The sequence below is a fragment of the Schistocerca nitens genome, chromosome 9, assembly GCF_023898315.1.
Source record: "Schistocerca nitens isolate TAMUIC-IGC-003100 chromosome 9, iqSchNite1.1, whole genome shotgun sequence".
NCBI classification, from domain to species: Eukaryota; Metazoa; Arthropoda; class Insecta; order Orthoptera; family Acrididae; genus Schistocerca; species Schistocerca nitens.
Window position 1 is genome coordinate 285,259,686 of NC_064622.1, and position 21,718 is coordinate 285,281,403.

The 21,718-nt window shown below is 43.2% G+C and overlaps 1 protein-coding gene across 5 annotated transcripts in view; it reads left to right on the top strand.

The window, feature by feature from the left end:
- Positions 1-21,494, top strand: part of LOC126203488 (uncharacterized protein CG4449) — a 175,252-nt gene extending 153,758 nt beyond the window's left edge. For all 5 annotated transcript variants that reach the window (XM_049937816.1, XM_049937815.1, XM_049937814.1 and 2 more), the window contains exon 7: positions 20,155-21,494. In XM_049937816.1, the coding sequence (XP_049793773.1) occupies positions 20,155-20,453 (299 nt within the window). In that variant the 3' untranslated portion in view covers positions 20,454-21,494. The remainder of the gene's footprint in view (positions 1-20,154) is intronic.
- Positions 21,495-21,718: the final 224 nt, after the last annotated feature.

Below are 21,718 nucleotides of genomic sequence, written 5' to 3' on the forward strand. Positions count from 1 at the left end.
TCAGTGTAGTGCAACCACTTGAAGTGACGTGGATTCAACAAGTCATTGGAAGTTCCCTGCAGAAATATTGAGCCATGCTTCCTCCATAGTCCTCCATAATTGTGAAAGTGTTGCCAGTGTAGGATTTTGTGCAGGACCTCTGGATACTGTCCAATAAATCTGTGATGTGATTCATGTCAGGTGATGTGGGTGGCCAAATCGCTCGCTTGACTTATCCAGAATATTCTTCAAACCGATCGCAGACTGCTGTGGCCCGGTGACATGGCGTAAAAGAAATCCATTGTTGTTTGGGAACATGAAGTCTACGAATGGTTGAAAATGATTTCCAAATAGCCAAATAGCATTTCCAACCATAATTGTTTCAATTGGACCAGAGGACCCAGCTCATTCCATGTAAACACAGTCCACACTATTATGGAGCCACTGCCACCTTTCACAGTGCCATGTTGACAACTAGGATCCATGTTTTCATGGGGTTTGCACTACACTTGAAGTCTACCATCAGCTCTGAGCAACTGAAATCAGGACTCATCTGATCAGGCCATAGTTTTCCAGTTGTCTAGAGTACAATTGATATGGTCACAAGCCCAGGAGAGGCACTGCAGGTGGATGTGGTACTATTAGCAAAAGCACCTGCTTCAATCGTCTGCTGCCATAGCCTATTGAATGCCAGATTTCACCTCACTGTCCTAACAGATACGTTTGTAATACTTCTCACATTGATGTCTGTGATTATTTCGTGCAATGTTGCTTGTATGTTGATTCTGACAATTCTATACAAACGCCACTGCTCTTGGTTATTAAGTGCATACCTCATGGTGAGAGGTAATGCCTGAAATTTTGTGTTCTCAACACATTCTTGACACTGTGAATCTCAGAATTATTGGTTTTCCTAATGGTTTCCAAAATGAAATATCCCACACATCTACTTCCAACTGCTATTTCGTGTTCAAAGTCTGTTAATTCCATCATGCAGCCATAATCACATTGGTAACCTTTTCACATGAATCACCTGAGAACAAATGACAGCTCCACCAATGCGCTGCCATTTTATACTTTGTGCACACGATATGACCGCCATCTGTTTATGTGTGTATAGCTATCCCATGACTTTTACCACCTCAGTGTAAGATTCCATAGACAGAGTGTGTCATATTCAGACCATTCAGTCAGCCATGGGGAATATAGCATCAGAGTATAACATACAAGTGCATTGATATGCTGTTGCATTCATATATAGGTACACACTTTCTTTCGGAAACATGTTCAAACACACAGTCTCCTTCCAAATTGGGCTTTGTCAGATAAGCTAAACCAATAATTGAAAATTTCTTACTTTTTTGATATTTATGAGCAGGAAAAAAACTATTTCAAATCATCTCTGACAAAATTGTTCATGTGCTCACATTTTGTTATGAAACAGCACTTGTTAAGTAATTTTGCATTTTCTCATTTTGAGGCAGAAGCCGGCCGGTGTGTCCGTGCGGTTCTAGGCGCTTCAGTCTGGAACCGCGTGACCGCTACGGTCGCAGGTTCAAATCCTGCCTCGGGCATGGATGTGTGTGATGTCCTTAGGTTAGTTAGGTTTAAGTAGTTCTGAGTTCTAGGGGACTGATGACCTCAGACATTAAGTCCCATAATGCTCAGAGCCACTGTTTTTTTTTTTTTTTTTTTTTTTTTTTTTTTTAGGCAGAATTTGGGTTTATATTTACATTTATCACAAACACTAATTTTGCAAGTCCCTGCTAATAACATTAGAATACAACCAAAACTGCAAAAGCCCTAATAAAGCACTCACTGTTCATCGATAATTTTATGAACTACTTTTCTTCCTACTGCAATGACAAATCATCAACTGTGACTGGCTCTACTGTATGAAATCAGTGATTTTTTGAAGAAACGACGTATTTTTGGTTTACTTTAGGTGCACGTTGGATACCACGTTTAGTTTTGACAACTCAGTGATATTTATGGTCTTCAGATTTGATACAAACTCAACCGTGATAAACAAAGTAAGAGCCTACGGAATATCAGACCAGCTGTGTGGCTGGATTGAAGATTTTTTAGCAAACAGAACACAGCATGTTGTTATCAATGGAGAGACGTCTACAGACGTTAAGGTAACCTCTGGCGTGCCACAGGGAAGTGTTATGGGACCATTGCTTTTCACAATATATATAAATGACCTAGTAGATAGTGTCGGAAGTTCCATGCGGCTTTTCGCGGATGATGCTGTAGTATACAGAGAAGTTGCAGCATTAGAAAATTGTAGCGAAATGCAGGAAGATCTGCAGCGGATAGGCACTTGGTACAGGGAGTGGCAACTGTCCCTTAACATAGACAAATGTAATGTATTGCGAATACATAGAAAGAAGGATCCTTTATTGTATGATTATATGATAGCGGAACAAACACTGGTAGCAGTTACTTCTGTAAAATATCTGGGAGTATGCATGCGGAACGATTTGAAGTGGAATGATCATATAAAATTAATTGTTGGTAAGGCAGGTACCAGGTTGAGATTCATTGGGAGAGTGCTTAGAAAATGTAGTCCAGCAACAAAGGAGGTGGCTTACAAAACACTCGTTCGACCTATGCTTGAGTATTGCTCATCAGTGTGGGATCCGTACCAGATTGGGTTGACGGAGGAGATAGAGAAGATCCAAAGAAGAGCGGCGCGTTTCGTCACAGGGTTATTTGGTAACCGTGATAGCGTTACGGAGATGTTGAATAAACTCAAGTGGCAGACTCTGCAAGAGAGGCGCTCTGCATCGCGGTGTAGCTTGCTCGCCAGGTTTCAAGAGGGTGCGTTTCTGGATGAGGTATCGAGTATATTGCTTCCCCCTACTTATACCTCCCGAGGAGATCACGAATGTAAAATTAGAGAGATTAGAGCGCGCACGGAGGCTTTCAGACAGTCGTTCTTCCCGCGAACCATACGCGACTGGAACAGGAAAGGGAGGTAATGACAGTGGCACGTAAAGTGCCCTCCGCCACACACCGTTGGGTGGCTTGCGGAGTATGGATGTAGATGTAGATGTAGATGTAGACTACCACACTTGGGGAGCTTTAAGGTGAAGACATCAAAGCCTTGAACTTCTTGAAATGCCTTGAAAGGAGGAACTGAGGAACAGTTAGATTATATGTACTACAATGTTACTGGGCATTCATTTGGTGGGAACTCCATTCCAGTTGCGACATCAAAGTGCCAGTATTTTAAGCTCATAAATGTATTGCATTGTGAGGCTATTAGAATTGCAAGTGAAGCTTGTAAGAAAGGTCTCATTCAGAGCTGTTGCCTAGAAGCTAGTGAGCAGCATCTACCTGTCTGAGGGCTGTTCATCATTGCAAAAGTCACGCATTGAGTTTCTTGGCTTCATCCTTGTTGCATATCCACCAACAGAGCAATTATTTGTCAGTTACCCACAAGGTAGGAAGTTGATAGGGATCTGGTAGATTCATCTCAAAGTGGGATGCAACGTTGCAGGCGTGAAGCTTCTCCTGTATGGTCAGAGCGAGAGAAACATGAGGCTTTAAGCCTATAGACTGTGTTTTCAATTGCAAATCATTAATTGTGGTATGTTTGTTGGTGAATATTTAAAAGGTTTTAAATTTGATGATGGACAAGAAGTGAGAACATAAACATCACTCTCGTTGTTGAGCAAATAGTCGACCTTGAGTTGGTGTTGGAAAGGGGCCTAGTGCAGTATGAGTTGACACAATGTACATTTGGAGTACAAACAAAGACAGCCAGCAGTTCAATTAAAGGGCAAGCATAGTACCTGCTCTCCCAGACAAATGTGTCTCATACTTAATGTTGCACATGTCAGTAGTTCTATATGTTGTAGATACCAAGCAGTGTTTAGGTTTCAGGTAAAAAATAATTTGATGTGATTGCTAATAAAGATGTGATTACATGTTCAATATAAAAGATTAAATAATAAATTAGGAATAAAGATAGTAAAGAATATTAAGTGACACTCTGAGTAACTGAACATAGTCTTTCAGAATACCATCTTAGGAAGGATAACTGGAAAATGTTGCCTATTTCAAGTCACAACAAAACATAATTGTAATGCTGGTGGTGAACGTGATTTAGTTGTTCCTCTTGTGGGTAGCAATGAGTGACAGAAGCGATTCTATGTGTCTCATCAGCTGAGAGGCGAGGAGTATTTGTGTGGATTGAACACAGGGGCCTATTTCTGGGAAAGGGTGGGGTAACTGAGTATATTTAGTCTTTGAGTTCCACTGTCATCTGTCTCTAAAAAGAGTGTACTAGAGGCAGACCCCATGTCCTTTTATGAATAAACCTTGTTACCTTATTGATTAAAAAAGTTGAAGCATTGTATTTGTGTTCCATTCTCATCTCTCTCTCTCTCTCTCTCTCTCTCTCTCTCTCTCTCTCTACTCGTGAAATAAGTAGGTACTCAAAGCAATACTTTTAGTTCACTCTCGGTGTATTTCAACTTCCGTAAAGAACAACTTGTCATTTCTCACATAAATATTTGACTTCTTGTAAGTTGCCCTTGTCGTCTCCCATTAGACTCCATTAAGTTACATTTACAACGGAGTTGGTTTAACAATCACGTCTCTATTACACAGATATCGGAAACATGTCTTGCCTCTAGCAAGTCCAAGTTAAGAGTTACTTAAAAGTCTTCTCAACTCAACTGTTCTTTTGTCACTAACAATAGTCACAATTACAAAACAGCACAGAATAACACAGAAGTTCCTTGATTCTTCCGTGTGCTTTCACTATGACTTCCATGGATCGACCGACAAGTACTTGTCGGTGCCGTTCGACCGCTGTGTCTACAGTCTTCTCATGACAAATTTCAGACCTGCACACACAGACAGGTGACGCACAGTAGATAGGGTTCCTTTCTCCCACTCACATCTAAAATACTGTGTGTTCGAAATGGTTGAAGACCGAGTGGTTCTAGAATTTACGCAGGAATTCTCGAATCTCTACACTGCAGTGATTGGGTAAGGTCAAGATAAGTAAAATGATGCAATATAATGGTGTATGTAACAGTAATGAATGTGTGTTATTGGTTGTCTGCTGTGCTTTGTTGTAAGATGTTATGATTGGTACACTGAGTGCCACTTAGGCTTCTAATAGCAAGCATCAGTGACAAGTACAATCAGTAAAATAACAGGTTGCACCAGTACTATTGTAGTGATGGTAGTGTCTTGGGCAGGTAGTAATTAGACATTGACATGGCAATTCAAGATAGTTGTTAGTATGTTGCAGTGTCTGTCTATAGTACTAAGCGACTCTCCTGGAACCTGGTACCAATTGCAGGTTGCTTGCCTAATGGCTTCCAAGGGCAACAAAAAATTGACTTTTAATATTTTGTGTGATTATTGCCAAATTTAAAAATCTAAAATGCTGTCATAATCTGCTTTTTAAGAGGTATAATCTTATATTAAAAGTTTTACATACTAAGGCAAGTATAACAGTTAGAAACTGTGTTTGTCTTGAGGCTGCATAACTCATGGTGTGCAAATACCCAGATTATATTCATCCGATATTTGAGAATAAGGGCTCTTAGGGACCTGGAACAGACTTTATACTTAATTTCAAACCTTTATGAAAGCTATCATTGCTGACAACCTCACCTTCCTCCCCCACCCCACTTCAAATAATGAAGGGAAAAAAGTTTATCATTTACTACACTTTTGCTGGTCATGTAGCAAAACTTCAACATCAGACATGGTATTTTAATTTATTACTTCTTTACTACGGACCTTATTCGTAGCACAGTCAGCAGACAGTATCCATGTATACCATTGAATGTACATGCAAAATGATACCATTGTATGACGTACAGTTCAGGAGATATGACATAATAAATATTGAGATACGTTTGCTTAAAATAGTCTGCAAATTTCCAAAACTACATTCATCCAGTGTAGCACTTAACATGTTAACTCATTTGTAAAGTGTTAATTCATGCTGATTTGCAGACAAAAGTTTTTCCGTCTCAAGAACATTTATTATAATCATACTCAGAATATGTTCCATAATTCTGCAGCAAACCAGTGTTACGGATATTGGTCTGTAATTTTATGGGTCTGTTCTTTTACCATTCTAACCTGCACTTTTTTCCAATTGCTTGAGACTTTGTGCTGGACAAGAGATTTATAATAAATCCAAACTAAGTAAGGGATCAGTGCTGTATAGTGCTCTCTGTAAAACCGGATTGGGATTCTATCCAGATGTGGTGACTTGTTTGTATTTATCTCCTTCAGTTGCTTCACTACGCCAGGGATACCTAGTACTATGTCCTCCATATAGGAGTCTGTGGGATGTTCAAATGACAGTATGTTTGTACAATTCTCTTTCATGAAGGGTTTCTTAAATACAAAATTTAAAACTTCAGTTTTCCTTTTATCGTGTTCCTTTGCCATGCCAGACTAGGCACCGATTGACTCGATGAAAGCCTTTGACTCGCTGAGCGATTTTAAGTAGCCTAGCCACTTGTGGTACATTCCGCAGTCTTCCTGGGCATCACTGAATGGTTGAAAAGCTGGAATAGCTGTCAATGTTTGTCACTGTCAGAGTGTTGAACTTTTCAAAAAATTACCAGTTCTAGATTTTGATTGACTAGTTGCTGCCACAGTTAAGAAAATTTTGTGTCCATGATAGTTGTGCCTTGATACGAAAGTAATTTCCTTGTTGCCAAATTAATGACTCGCTCTTCTACAGCAACAGTCAATTATTACATTAGCATAGGTACATTCCTACATGAAACAAAACTATACAAGTTCACATTAAAATAAAATAATTGTCTTAAGCCAGGAGAAAATTAAAAGAATTTGTGTAACTAATTTGATGTGCTTGAAGGTTCAACTGAATTCTTGTTAGTTGTCAGTTAGTAACACGGATGTGTCAATATTGATAGGTGGTGGTGGAAAGCACCACAGTAGTTAGTCTGTTCGCTTGATGGAATAAATATACCAATCCATAGCTGCAAAGTGTAACATTACTCCAGTAATCTCACACATAGCAGTGACAGCAGTCTGTTTAATTCTGTGACAGATTCTATAAATATTGTATTGTCATCCATGAAAGTGTCAATTAAGATCAGAACACAGCACTGGATGACTGATAGAAGCTGACAGCGAGCTTGATGCTGCTCAGTCTCAAACAATTCAGTTAGCTTTCAGTCCACTAGAGATGCTGTGTTTTACATGCTATAGCATTCCTGCCATTGGGAGATGTAATAACACTTACCGGTAGTTCCTTGTCTTCTATTGATACATCAAGCATACTTACAAGAAAATCTGTAAAGAGCCTAAGAAAAGGGCTAAATAGGAGTGGTAAAATCGTGATTTGTGGAAGAGGGTAAAATGGAAGAAAAAACAGAGTGAAATGTGAGTTGAAGATATTGAAATTTCCTTAGTTTTTTGCACTAACTCGATGTATATGAATAGTGAGGTATCAGAGTCCAGGAATTCCATCAGTTTGGGCAGGAAGTATTTATTAAACTGAGTCTTTTCTCCTTTGAATGGATGCTGAAGGAACAAAAGGCGGAAATTTGGGTGAGTAAAATCTTGGAAGCATAGCACATTTGATCTATAAAATTGTGGGAATTCGACATTAACCAAACTATGTCAACTGTAAACCATTCAACCATCTTCATAATGAGCCAGAAAGACTGATGATAAAGTACTCTCTTCCGCCCGCCCTATACACCAGTAGGGTGAACCAAGTGCATATGAGTACATAGCAAATTACAGTTGAATAATATCACTTGGTTGCAGAGATATATGCTACCATGATCCCTCTGTGAAGCATGTTGTTTCCTAAATTCTGGTCAGCAGGGGGGGGGGGGGGGGAGGAGGGAGGGAGTTAGTTGTGCCTGACAAAGTATCGTCACTAACTTGACCTCATATTTTAAGGAGAAAAAAAAAAACACACTTGTAAATTATCAATCCCACCATTCAATCCTGTGTGAAAATTTGGGCCACAATTCTGATAGCATGCAGTACAGCTTGTAAACTTCAGCTCACACCAGTTGTCTGTTACTTGCTCTGCTCCGCTGCAGCCACCTAATGCCCTAGTGTGAAGCACTGTTTGGTGGAATGACAGCCAGAGCCCTTTTATATGCAAAATGTAGAAGGCGAGAGAAGAAAAGGGAGGAAGTGGTCGCATCCACCCAACATGTTTTGAAATCTTGTTCGAGAACATGTTATTCCATGCAAAAAATAGTAAGCACTACGAGTATGTAATATGTCATCACCATGCTGTGCGGTGTTGGTTGTAGTTGGAATGCACCTCTGTGATGCACAGTAACAAACTCTGGTAACCGACAAGTGTGAGAAACCACCACAAATGATCACACAAATTAATTTAAAACTAGGATACTGCCACACAATCGAAAAGTCTTATTTAAATGAATATTAATAAGACTGATCAAATTATGTGTGATACAAATGAGTGCCACACCAGTGACATACACTTATTAATGGGAGGGGGATCTTCTAACCATGAATGGAAACAAGTGGTCACTATAAGAATTAGATTTATTGTCTTTAAACATGAAAGTTACCCACTGATGTATTAAAAAGAACCATTGACAAACAGACAAGAAATTACAATGCTAAAGCGTAACCTTATGACAAGTGGGCTGGGAGGATGAAAGACAGTTACGTTAATAATTCGTAGACATGACCATTGACTGCACAAGTTGCTAATTATATGTAGGAAGTATCTGGAAAGGTAGGTGCGAACATTATAGGATTGCCAAAATGCACATTGAGGGCAGGGCAGGAGCCTGGATGTGTGACTTTAAAACTGCGAACTTGCTCCTGAAGAGAGTGAATTAACTTGATGTCTGAAAGGCATCGGCAGGTGCAATAATGTCACATCTTATGAAACACACAGAGCATAATTAAGGAAGGCGGCAGCAGTAGTGGCTATCGAATATGATTTTAGCCCTTTTTTTGCTCTTAATGCTTAAGTACAGACATCCTTCTAGTGGCAGCTAGGTATATCTCATCAGCCCTCTCTTAAGAAGTCTCTCTCCTGTCCTAAATTCTGCTAAATCCTTACAGGAAGTCATTACAAAAGCCTAAATTGAAGTGTACTCTTCCATGTCAAAATGTGAAGTATTTACTCTCCTGAAAATGTAAAGCAAAGTGACTCGGTGAATGCTCCATAACTTGGCTGTCTTTTCCCCAAAGCAGGAACTCGCCACCAAGTGAGCACAGAGATTGCGATTTCAGACAAATGAAACATATTTAACTGTGTCAAACAATCTCCTACTCTTTTCTATTTCATTATTCTTAAATCAGTTGATCAGACATAGTAAAATGGAACCAGGAGACTTCTCTCATTCCATAACATGATTCTAAAACTGACAAATGACAAACTTGGCACATAGTCCCCAAGTCAAAAGCATGTTGACACAGATAACCCAATAGGAATTCTGTATTCTGAAAATTTTGAACAAGCCATTAGCTGGCATGGCTGTGGGGCCATGGTGCCTTCCATGCTGGGCTATATGAAGTGATCTAGGTGCTTCAGTCTGGAACCGTGTGACCGCTACGGTCGCAAGTTCGAATCCTGCCTCAGGCATCGATGTCTGTGATGTCCTTGGGTTAGTTAGGTTTAATTAGTTCTAAGTTCTAGGCAACTGATGACCTCAGAAGTTAAGTCGCATAGTGCTCAGAGCCATTTGAACCATATATGAAGTGACTCCTTTGTAGAAGTTTTTTATCTAGTCAAAAGGGGCTCTTTCCAGAATGCTGTGTCTTTAAGTGAATACAGCATGAGTACTCCCTGCTGCAGGGTGCAAGTGAATGGTATTCTGGCTGCCTCCCGAAACCCAATCTAGCTTGATCAAGTTTATAACTCTGCCATGTTCACTTAAGAGGGGCCTTATCTTGTGCTGTCCAGCCTTCCTGTAAACATTTAAAAACCCTAGCATACTATAGAGAAAAGGGAAGAAAAACAGTGAATGAAAACAATTGCAGGTGGTACTGATCCAGGTGTGCAATTACTGAGCAATGTGACTGAATGACTACTTGTTCAAGGTAATTTGCAGATCATGCTCCAAAATATGTTAGTGGACAGTTTCAGAGGAAAATGGCTGTGTAGCAACGCACAAATACAGTTTGAACAATATTGTTATATTTTGATATACAAATTATTAAGGAACGAAGTTAACAATTCTAAAATTGCTGTTAAATCATGCCAATCATGTTGAAGAATTGTACACCTGCTGCAAACTTACTTTTCTGTAACAGTGCCAGCTATAAAATACCAAGAAAATAACACAGAACAGCTATGTTAGTAACTAGATTATACTAAGCTATTTCATTTTTGACACACTACTTAGTTTCATTCATTTACACTGCATTTGTGAATCACAACATAAAAATGTTCAAAGTAGAGAGGTCTCTGGCAACATCTAGAGGTTAGAAACTGCAAACTTTGAAGCAATGTACAAATCATGTTACCATAGTCAAAGCAGTATTTCACAAATATTTTATTCACTCCACTTTACAATACATCACACTTGGGCATTAAGCAGCTGAGGAGGGTGAAACAATGACAAACATCCTGTGCATGCAAAAGTTTAAAAGCTGAACTTTCAGAAAGTCATAACTATGTACTAGCCAAATTGTGGCCCAAACTTCTGCACAGAATTGATTGCTGGGGCATTTATCTTACAAGTGTGCTTTTTTCTCCTTAAATATGAGAGATCAAGTTGGTTGATGTTCCCTTGTGAGAGTTAACAATTACCAGTGTTGGATTCAACATATTGTTGAGATTAAAAACCATCATCACACTTCTTTAAATCATTCATCAACCATATTTCAGTAGCTCCCCTGAAAACTGAATCCAAGAAAGATGAAACACGTTGAAGGCAGAACAACTTGTTATTCAACCTTAAATATGGCCCCCCTGCGCGTTCGGGGGTAAGAATAGGCCCGCGGTATTCCTGCCTGTCGTAAGAGGTGACTAAAAGGAGTCTCAAACGTGATGGTCCCCTGTCGGGTTTGACCTCCGTATCTCAAAATTTTTCCAAAGAGCGAGCCAATTGGGGGAAGGGCGCCTTACTTGGTACATTGTGTCCATCTTGCGTTGAGAATTTTCACCAGCTTATTCGTCGTTGCATTGCAGTCCTGCCTGCTCTCCATCTCTTGGGCATGGATCCGTTCCTGCATGCACTTTCCGCCATGCAATGTGCAGTGCCACTTTATGCACTGACGGCGACCATGGACTACATGTCACCTAAAATCCAGCACGGTAGCCAGTCCGTTGTGGTGCAACCACCATGTACCCTGTTGGTTGTAGCCCCCTGACAACACAGGGATCGCTCTACTGATGCCTGCACTGTTTACTCCCCATGTATGCAAAGGAGTAGGTGCCAATCTCCCTGGGGCATCAGGACTCCCGGCAATGGCCATCCTGCCAGATGGCCTTTGCTGTGGCTGGATGGCGCCCGTGGGGAGGGTCCTTGGTCAGAGTAGGTGGCAACAGGGTGGATGACACGCAATGAAGCGTGGCACATCATCTCTTGCTGGTGGCCAGCCACCAGCAGTCTCTAAGTGTTCAAAAGCTCACTTTAAGGCTAATGTGTATGACCCTAAATCGTTCCCCTCCCTGGCCACACCATGGGAGGAACGAAAGGCTATGAATGACAGCAAAAGGTATTCGCCCCAGTATCTCGTCTGTACCAGAGCTGACGGGGAATCATTTGTGTCAGTGAAGCCATAGTTCTTTGTAGAACATTTAGAGGACAAGTTCGGGGTGGTTGAGGGCCTGTCCAAAATGCGGTCAAGGTCAATCTTAATCAAAACAGCATCCTCTGCCCAGTCACGAGCCTTACTCGCTTGTACGAAGGTGGGGGATGTTTCTGTTGTTATCATCCCACATAAAAGCTTAAATATGGTCCAGGGCATTATTTTCCACAGAGATCTTCTTTTACAGTCCGATGACGAGCTAAACGCCAACTTAGAGCGGCAAGGTGTCCATTTTGTCCGGCACGTCCACCGGTGTCCGAGGGATCATCAAGTTGCCACCAGTGCCTTCTTCTTGGCCTTCGAGGGTGACACATTACCTGAGATGGTCAAGGTGATGGTCTACTGTTGTGATGTCAAACCCTATATCCCTCCCCCATGCAGTGCTTTTCAAGTGTTAGAAGTTCGGCCATATGTCATCTCGCTGTGCTTCTACCCTCATCTGTCGCGATTGTGGTCGACCATCCCATCCTGATACTCCATGTGCCCCGCCTTCCATCTGTGTCAACTGCGGGGACTGTAAGATTCTAGAGAAGGAACGGAAAATAATGGAATACAAGACCCTGGATAGGAATACAAGACACTGGATAGACTGACCTACACTGATGCTAAGTGTAAGTTTGAACAACTACATCCAGTATGCATGACGTCCTCTTATGCTGCCACTGTCGCTTCTGCTACAGTTCCCATTGCTGCACCACACACCGTCGGCTCTCAGAGCCAGAGGACCTCACCTGCCCCCTTGATGGTGGGGGGCACTTCACTCCCTGTTGCTCCTGCTCCCTCTACTTCAGGAGCAACACTCCCCCAACCATCGGGGACATCAGTTCCCCCTTCCCAGCCGGAGAAGCGTAAGACTTCTTCGGCTCCTCTCGCCAGGAAGGGGTCCCTTGGGGACCTCCCTTCGCAAGTTCCGACCGCTTTAAAAGCGGACACCCGCAAGTGGCTCAAACAACCACCGGTCGCTGGTTGTAGGGCCTCACGGTTGTCGTCCATCCCTGAGGCTGACCCAGTGAAGCCCTCCCAGCCTGAACCACCGAAAGCACAGCAAGAGAAGCTGAAAACGAAAAAGGTTCCCAAGAATCCCGACATTGCGCTGGCACCCGTTCCACCGCTTCCTACAAGCTCAGCGTCTAAGGACGAGGTCAAGATTCTGGCGTCTGCTGAAGACCTGGATCTCGCCGGTCCCTCAGACGCCATGGATGTCACTCGCACAGGTACTGAATCGGTGGCAGCGAGTGAACAAGCAGCGTAAACTGCCTTCCCAGTCCCTTCATGCCCTTCTGAGCCATGGACAATATCATCCTCCAGTGGAACTGCAGCAGTTTCTTCCATCATCTAGCTGAGCTCAGACAACTTATCAGCCTTCACCCTTTCTTCTGCATTGCTCTTCAGGAAACTTGATTTCCAGCGATGCGAACCCCCGCCCTCCGTGGCTATCGGGGTTATTATAAGAACCGGGCAGCTTATGAAAGGGTGTCTGGTGGCGTCTGCATCTATGTCCTTCACTCTTCACAGCGAGTCTGTCCCTCTACAAACACCTTTAGAGGCTGTCGCTGTTCGGGTGTGGACGCCACAGGCTGTTACTGTCTGCAGTCTTTACCTTCCACCGGATGGTGATGTCCCACAGCATGTCCTGGCTGTGCTGATAGCCCAATTGTCACCACCTTTCTTGTCACTGGGCGACTTCAACGCCCATAACCCTCTGTGGGATGGGTCAGTGGCAACAGGTCGCGGCACCACCATTGAGCATGTATTGGCACAGCTCGATCTTTCCATTTTAAATGATGGTGCCTTCACACATTTCAGTGTGGCGCATGGCATGTACTCCGCCATCGACCTTTCGATCTGCATCCCTAGCCTCTTACCTTCTGTCCAATGGAGTGTGCGTGATGACCTCTGTCCAATGGAGTGTGCATGACGACCTGTGTGGTAGTGACCACTTTCCGATCTTTCTGTCACTGCCACAGCGTCACTCTTCTGGGCACCCTTGCAGATGGGTTATGAATAAGGCTGACTGGGATTTGTTCTCCTCCATTGCCGCTATTGAGCCTCTTTCTAATGACACCATTGATGCGGTGGTTCACTCGGTCACCACTGGCATCGCTACTGCCACAGAATCTGCCACTCCCCGTTCTTCTGGGTCCCTTCGGCAACGGACTGTAACTTGGCGGTCGCCTGAGATTGCTGAGGCAATTAAAGATCACCAGCGGGCGCTCCAGCGTCACAAGCAGCATCCATCTTTAGAAAACCTCGTTGCCTTTAAATGGCTCCGTGTGTGGGCCCGCCGCATCATTCGCCAACACAAGCAGGAGTGCTGGGAGCGGTATGTGTCCACCATTGGCCTCCATATCTCTCCATCGCAGGTCTGGGCCAAGATTCGACGCCTCTATGGCTATCGGACCCCTGTCAGTGTCCGTGCGCTCTTACTGAATGGAGCAGTTTGTACTGACTCCGACGTAATTGCCAACCACTTGGCAGAGCATTTTGCTCTGAGTCCCGTTTCTGCAAATTACCCACTGGCCTTCCGCTCCATTAAAAGAGCGGATGGAACATCGGAGCCTTTCATTTCGCACCCACTATCCTGAATCCTACAGTGTTCCATTCAATGAGTGGGAATTTCACAGTGCCCTAGCTGCTTGCCCTAATACCGATCCTGGGCCAGATCGCATCCACTGTCAGATGCTGAAACACCTTTCAGTGGACTGCCTGTGACGCCGCCTCGACCTTTACAACCGTCTCTGGGTCAAGGGTGAGTTTCCGTCGCAATGGCGGGAAAGCATTGTTGTCTCCGTTTTGAAACCTGGCAAGAACCCCTTGGAGGTGGACAGCTACCGCCCCATTAGCCTCACCAACGTTCTTTGCAAGTTGCTTGAACGGATGGTGAGCCAGCGATTGAGTTGGGTACTTGAGTCTCGGGGCCTCCTGGCTCCGTCTCAGGGTGGGTTCCGCAAATGCCGCTCTGCCGCTGACAATCTGGTGAGCCTGGAGTCAGCCATCCTTACGGCCTTTGGCTGCTGTAAGCACCTCGTCGCTGTCTTTTTCGACATGCGGAAGGCATACGATACGACATGGCGCCATCACATCCTCTCTACACTTCATGATTGGGGTCTTCGGGGTCCGCTGCCGATTTTCATACGCAATTTTCTGTCGCATTGTACCTTCCACGAGCAAGTCGCGGCCTCCCATAGTTCCTCTCGAGTTCAGGAGAACGGGGTACCACAGGGGTCTGTTTTAAGTGTCTGCCTGTTTTTAATTGCAATTAACGGGCTCGCTGCGGCGCTGGGAACGTCTGTCTCAGCATCCTTGTATGCTGACGACTTCTGCCTCTACTACAGCTCCATTGGCATTGCCGCTGCAGGGCGCTATCCGCAAGGTGCAGTCTTGGGCTGTAGCGCTTGGCTTCCAGTTTTCGGCTGCCAAGACCTGCGTTATACATTTCTGCCGGCGACGCACAGTTCACCCTGAGCCACAGCTTTATCTTGCTGGCGAACGTCTTTCTCTGGTGGAGACACATCGCTTTTTGGGTGTGGTTTTTGATGTCCGGTTGACTTGGCTCCCACATATTCGGCAGCTTAAGCAGATGTGTTGGTGGCATCTTAATGCTCTGCGATGCTTGAGCCACACCAGGTGGGGCGCCGACCGCTCTACCCTCTTACGGCTCTACCAGGCATTAATCCAGTCCCGTCTGGATTATGGAAGCCTGGCTTATGGTTCAGCATCCCCATCTGCATTGCGTGTGCTGGACCCAGTTCTTCACAGCGAGATCTGACTTGCCACTGGTGCTTTCCGGAACAGCCCTGTGGACAGCATACTTGTGGAGGCAGCTGTCCCTCCACTGCGGTTACAGCGCCAACATTTACTGGCTGCTTATGCTGCACATGTTTGTAGCTTGCCCGGGCATCCTAATTATCATCTCCTGTTCCCACAGTCGGTCGTCCATCTCCCAGAATGTCGGCCCCGGTTGGGTTGTACGATCGCCGTCCGTCAGAGAGCTTCTCTCCGGGCTTGGGGTTTACACTCTTCCACCTCCTTTCCGGGCCCCTCTGCGTACACCCCTGTGGTGTGTGCCCCGCCCTTGCCTTCGGCTCGACTTGGCACAGGGCCCGAAGGACTCAGTCACTCCGGAGGCCTTCCGCCGCTGCTTTTCTTCCATCGTAGCCATGTATAGGGCTCTGGCGTTGTTTATACTGACGGTTCGATGGTTGCTGGTCGTGTCGGTTATGCTCTAACTATAGGGGACCATTACGAACAACGATCCTGGCCGGCTGGCTGCAGCGTTTTCACTGCTGAGCTGGTCGCCATCTTTCATGCCCTAGAGTATATCCGCTCCTGCTCAGGTGAGTCCTTCGTTATCTGTAGCGTCTCCCTGAGCAGTTTACGAGCTATTGACCAGTGTTTCCCTCACTCTCATCTGGTGATGGCTGTCCAGGAGACCCTCCATGCTCTTGCCTGTTGCGGACGCTCTGTGGTATTTGTGTGGACCCCAGGCCATGTTGGGATACCCGGCAATGAACATGTAGACCGCCTGGCGAAAGAGGCCACCAGTAAACCATCTCTGGACATTGGCCTCCCAGAGACTGATTTGAGGCAGTCTTACGCTGTGCAGTTCTCACGCTTTGGGACACTGAATGGCGCGATCTGACCACACGGTATAAACTCAGTGCTGTCAAGGAGACGACAGCTGTATGGCGATCATCCATGTGTGCCATTTGCAGGGACTCTGTTGTCCTTTGTCGGCTCGGCATCGGACACACCCGGCTGATTCATGGATATTTACTGAGCTGTGGGGACCCGCCTCTCTGTCGCTGTGGGGCGGTTGTGACTGTGGTGCACATTTTATTGTCCTGTCCAGTTTTAGCTGTGCTCAGGCAGACATTTGCGCTGCCTGATACGCTCCTTGCCCTTTTAACTGATGACCCTGCTGTGGCAGGCTTAGTTTTGCGTTTTATTTGGGCGGGAGGCTTTTATCAACTAATCTAAGTGCTTGTCTTTCTGTGTTGATTCTGGCCTATGGCCTCCGATTTTAGTCTGATTTTTTAGTGTGTTTCTCGGTGGTTGGCTTTTCCTTTTTTAACTTTATGGTCGGCCAACCACTGTCACACTGTGTGATTTTAACTCGTTTTGTCCAATCTCTGTCTGAGTCTTTCTTGTCCTGTGTCATCTGCCATCTTTTCTGTTGTTCGTTTTTTTATTCTCTGTGGGTGTTTTTAGTGTTTGGAAAAAGGGACCGATGACCGTAGCAGTCTGGTCCCTTTAATCCCCCAAACCGACCGACCAACCTTAAATATGGAATTCTATACCCAGAAGTAACAGAAGAATTCGTAGATAAGATGAAACAAGACATTAAAGTCTGGATATTCTTGGACCCCTTGGTGTATCTTGGCGTCCTACAGTGCTTATTCATGGCAGATTTATCAGACACAAGCAGGCGGGTATAGTGTCGATGTTCCATGCAATGTACATAAAGTATGTCTGCTATACAGCAAGCCACACAAAGAGAGAGAATTTTATTCTTGCCTGCCTTAGAATCCACAGACTTAATTCTGCTAATCAAATGTGCTACATCACTGAGAGGTGACACTTGTTTAATGTTAGTGCAGGCTGTCACTAAATGCTCAGACTTGTACAGGTATAGTGTTTGCTACATGGATATTTTGGTTAATTATAGTGGCTTATAGAGTTAAAATACTTAAATGAAGATGAAATTGATGATTTTCTAAGAAATAATTATACTTGAGTGTGGTTAATTTTTAATTTTTGTGAAACTGTGATGGCAACCCACATTGATGTAAGTGATAAAAGTGAAATAAATAAAGTAAGTTGACATCAGTATTTCTTAGTACAATGGCAGATTTGTGCATTTGGTGAAGGAGCTTACTGTAAGAGTAAAGTGGCATTGGACAATATTAATGACCCAGGAAATGCTATCTTCTACTCTTTTCAAAGACGTACATCTGTAACAAGCATGTCGTTTTTGCTCTTTGCTTCACACTCATTAACAAGAACATTATTTGTTTGAATAAAGGAGGTCACCAGTACCTATAAAACTTCATTGTTCCAGCCACGATATACACAGATGGAAAAAATTCAAAACACCAAAAAATAATTAATGAAGAGTAATGAAATTTCGGGAAAACATTTGTCTAGGTAACACATTTAGGTGGATAACATTGCAGGATCACATGTTAATGCAAGCACGAGATAAGCCGTTGCAAATGTTAAATGCTGGTACCAGTGTAACCACCAGAATCGTGAATGCAAACAAGCACACATTGTGTAGTAGAGGTGCCAGATGTCAGTATGTGGGATGGAGTTCTGTGTCTGTTGCACTTGGTCAGTCAATACAGGGACAGTTAAAGCTGTTTGTAGATGACACCAGAATTGTCATCTGATGATGTCTCATAAGTGCTGGATTGGAGACATCTGGTGATAGAGCAGGCCAAGGCAACATGTCGACATTCTGTAGAACGTATGGGTTTACAACAGCATGATGTGGGCAAGTGTTATCATGTTGAACACCACCCTCTGGAATGCTGTTCATGAATGGCAGCACAAGAAGTCAGATTGTCGGAGTGGTGTACAAATTTGCAAGTCAGTATGCGTGGGATAACCACGAGAATCGTCCTGCTGTCATACGAAATTGCACCCAGACCATAACTTCAGATGTAGATCCAGTGTGTCTAGTACACACTCATTACTTGCAGGCTCTCAAATAGCCTCCTCTTAACCAACACACACTCACCACTGGCGCTGAGGCAGAACCAGCTTTCATCAGAAAACACACTGGACCTCAACCCTGATCTCCAATGAGCTCTCACTTGACACCACTGGAGTTGCAAATACCAGTGGTTTGGGCTCAGTGATATGTATGCTAAAGGGCTTCTGGCTCGGAGCTGTTCTTGAAATAACTGATTTGTAACAGTTTTTTGTGTCACTGTGGTGCCAGCTGCTGCTCAAATTACTGCTGCAGATACACTGTGATGCGTGAGAGCTGTACTCCAAACACAATAGTCTTCCCTCTCGTGGCGCAGTGGTTAGCGCACTGGACTCACATTCGGGAGGACGACGGTTCAATCCCGTCTCCAGCCATCCTGATTTAAGTTTTCTGTGGTTTCCTTAAATCGTTTCAGGCAAATGCCGGGATGGTTCCATTGAAAGGGCACGGCTGAATTCCTTCCCCATCCTTCCCGAGCTTGCGCTCCGTCTCTAATGACCTCGTTGTCGACGGGACGTTAAACACTAACCACCACCACCACCACCACCACCACCACCACCACCATCTTCCCTCTCGGTAGTGATACATGGCTGTCTGGTGTCCAGTCTTCTTGCGATACTAATTTCTAGTGACCAATGCTGCCAGCTGTCATGTACAGCTTATCATAGTCTTATTACATGATCTCATTACAACTCAGTGAGGTGTGGTTAATGGCATCTTTGTTGCCTGATAGGCATTCTTGACTAACATCAGCTCACCACATCCAGTCTCAAAGGTAACTAATGCTCTCAACTGTTACAGTGTGTATTTAAAGCAAACCTTATTTCTATACTTGTAGTGACACTACTAGTGCAAATCTTATGTGGATGGTGCAAATTTGAATAGACGTCAGCTTTCATATGTAGAACACCAGACAACTTTCGTTTATGTTGCACAACTCCTTCTTGGTGTTACAGATTTCTTTCCCATCTGTGTTCTCACAAAATAAGTGTTCACAGTGCTGATTGATCCCAACCTTGCATGGAATTTTTCTACATATCAGTGGATTGCTTTTAAACTTACCATACTGTGTTTTTCACAGTTCTCCACAGTTTGTGTTGTATTGATCAGTCGTATGACAAATTTTTTCTTCCACTGTTTGCTTCGCTGGTCATTGTTTTAATGTTTCCAGAGTTAACTTAAACTTTGCGCACTCTTCATTCTGTTTTCACAGCTCTCTCTCTCTCTTTGAGACACCGAATGAGGTGGCACAGTGGTTATCACACTGAATTGCTTCAGGCAAATGCTGGTATGGTTCCTTTGAAAGGGCACAGCTGACTTACTTCCCTAATCCGACGGGGGTGATAACCTTCGTGTTTGGTCCCCTCCTCCAAGTCAACCTCTCTCTCTCTCTCTCTCTCTCTCTCTCTCTCTCTCTCTCTCTCTCTCTCTCTCTCCCCTCCCCACCCTCCTTCACCGCAGCCCATCCCATCCCCTCACTCTGTGTAAAAAAGTGCCACTTTGGAGCAGGCAATGTAGGTATCCTTATTTGGGCATTTATTTCAGCTGCATCCCAGTCATCAGTCTTAATGAGGCAAAAATTTCATGCATGTGTTTTCAAATGGAAATGATTCAATTTCTTTAACAAAAAATTGTTGTTTCATGTATGAAGTGTTAGTAACTGTTCCGATTACTTCCAGATGGAGGTGTAACCACTCTAAATGCTCCAGCACCAGCTGCAGTTACCCATGAAGAAGACTTAAATGATGGAGATGTAGAGCTAAAAATTTTATGTAAAGATAGGAAGAAGCCATTAACTGTTAAAATTCACAAAGATGAGAAAATGAAAGTTCTTATGATAAAAGTTGCTGAGATGTTGGAAATGCCTCAGGAAAGACTGAAGTTTATGTTTGATGGTGAACTTTTGAACTCAAGTGATACTGCTGTGGATCTGGAACTCGAAGGTGGAGAATGTATTGAAGTGAATGTTATTGCATAGAATGCACTCATTTATACCAGATAAATTAGTCAGGAACATATGTGACTTTTAGGAAAACAAATCATTTTAAAAAGTTGTAAAATGTTGGCAGTTTCTTTTAATCAATCATTAGTTTCACTTATTAGTGGAACATACATAGAAACTATTTGTGTGCATGTGGGGAGGGAGAGGCGGGCAGGGGTTTATTGTTTTAGAACCTTTTGAATAAACTGTAGTTTCATTTAAAAGTCTGTAGTGTCCTTTGCCAACACAAACAACATTGTCATTGAATGTAATTGTTGGTTTCTTGGAGATTCCATTGATCTTAGTTGCACCTCTCACACAATTGCAGTACATTTTCTCAGTGAAAAATGGCATTGTGCTGCCCATCACATGATTTCTTATGTCATAGTTTTTTCTCATGCATTTGTGATTTACCCTTAAAAGCGTTCAATCTTGCTCTTTCTCTCGTAATTTTGATTTCTGTTTTACACTTAGTGATTTGTATTTTACTATGTTCAGTCCCTCTATCCCTCTCTTAAACACACAAAGACTTCTTAGGTTTTAATGTAGCTCTTTGTTTTATAGCTCCAAATGGTTTTAATATAAAAATGATTTTGGCGTGTAGGTTTATTGACAGTGTTGCATATGCTGGATAGTTTGAAATTGTGTGTGGGTATATTCCATTTTATAGCACTCTTTTGGAAAAGAGTGGCACCAATCAAAAGATCAACAAACCAATGTGTCCGTCATCACCTAACGTACAAAACTGACTGTGAACATAAGTCTCTTGTGTGCTGATTTACCTATAGTCATACATATGTGTATCCCTGTAAAAACTGCAAAGAAGAGTACATTCTTGTATTTGTCTTTGTTTTAATTTTGCTTACAGATCTCCAAGTAAAGGAAGACTTTTGTGTGCATATTGTTCTAGTTTTACAATTCAAAACATTAACAAATATAATGTTAACTTTAAGTTACAATGTAGGTGTTTGAAAGAGTTCTGTAGACAGACATGTTGATGGCATTGCTGTTGATGAGAAATAAAAACTTTAAATAGTCTGAAGATTAGGAATAGGAAAAGGAGGGAATTTCTGTTTTAAAGGAGTGGATGGTAGCGGTGATAGGTCAATGATTGAACCAGAACTTTGATGTTGAATGATTCTTACGTGAACTATGATACGCTGTCATCCGCCTTCCTTTTCCTAATCATCCAGTAGCGCTTAAAAAGTTTTTTTCTCTTCCTGTTATGTAATTTATTATTCATAAGAGTTATTTGTGTTTAT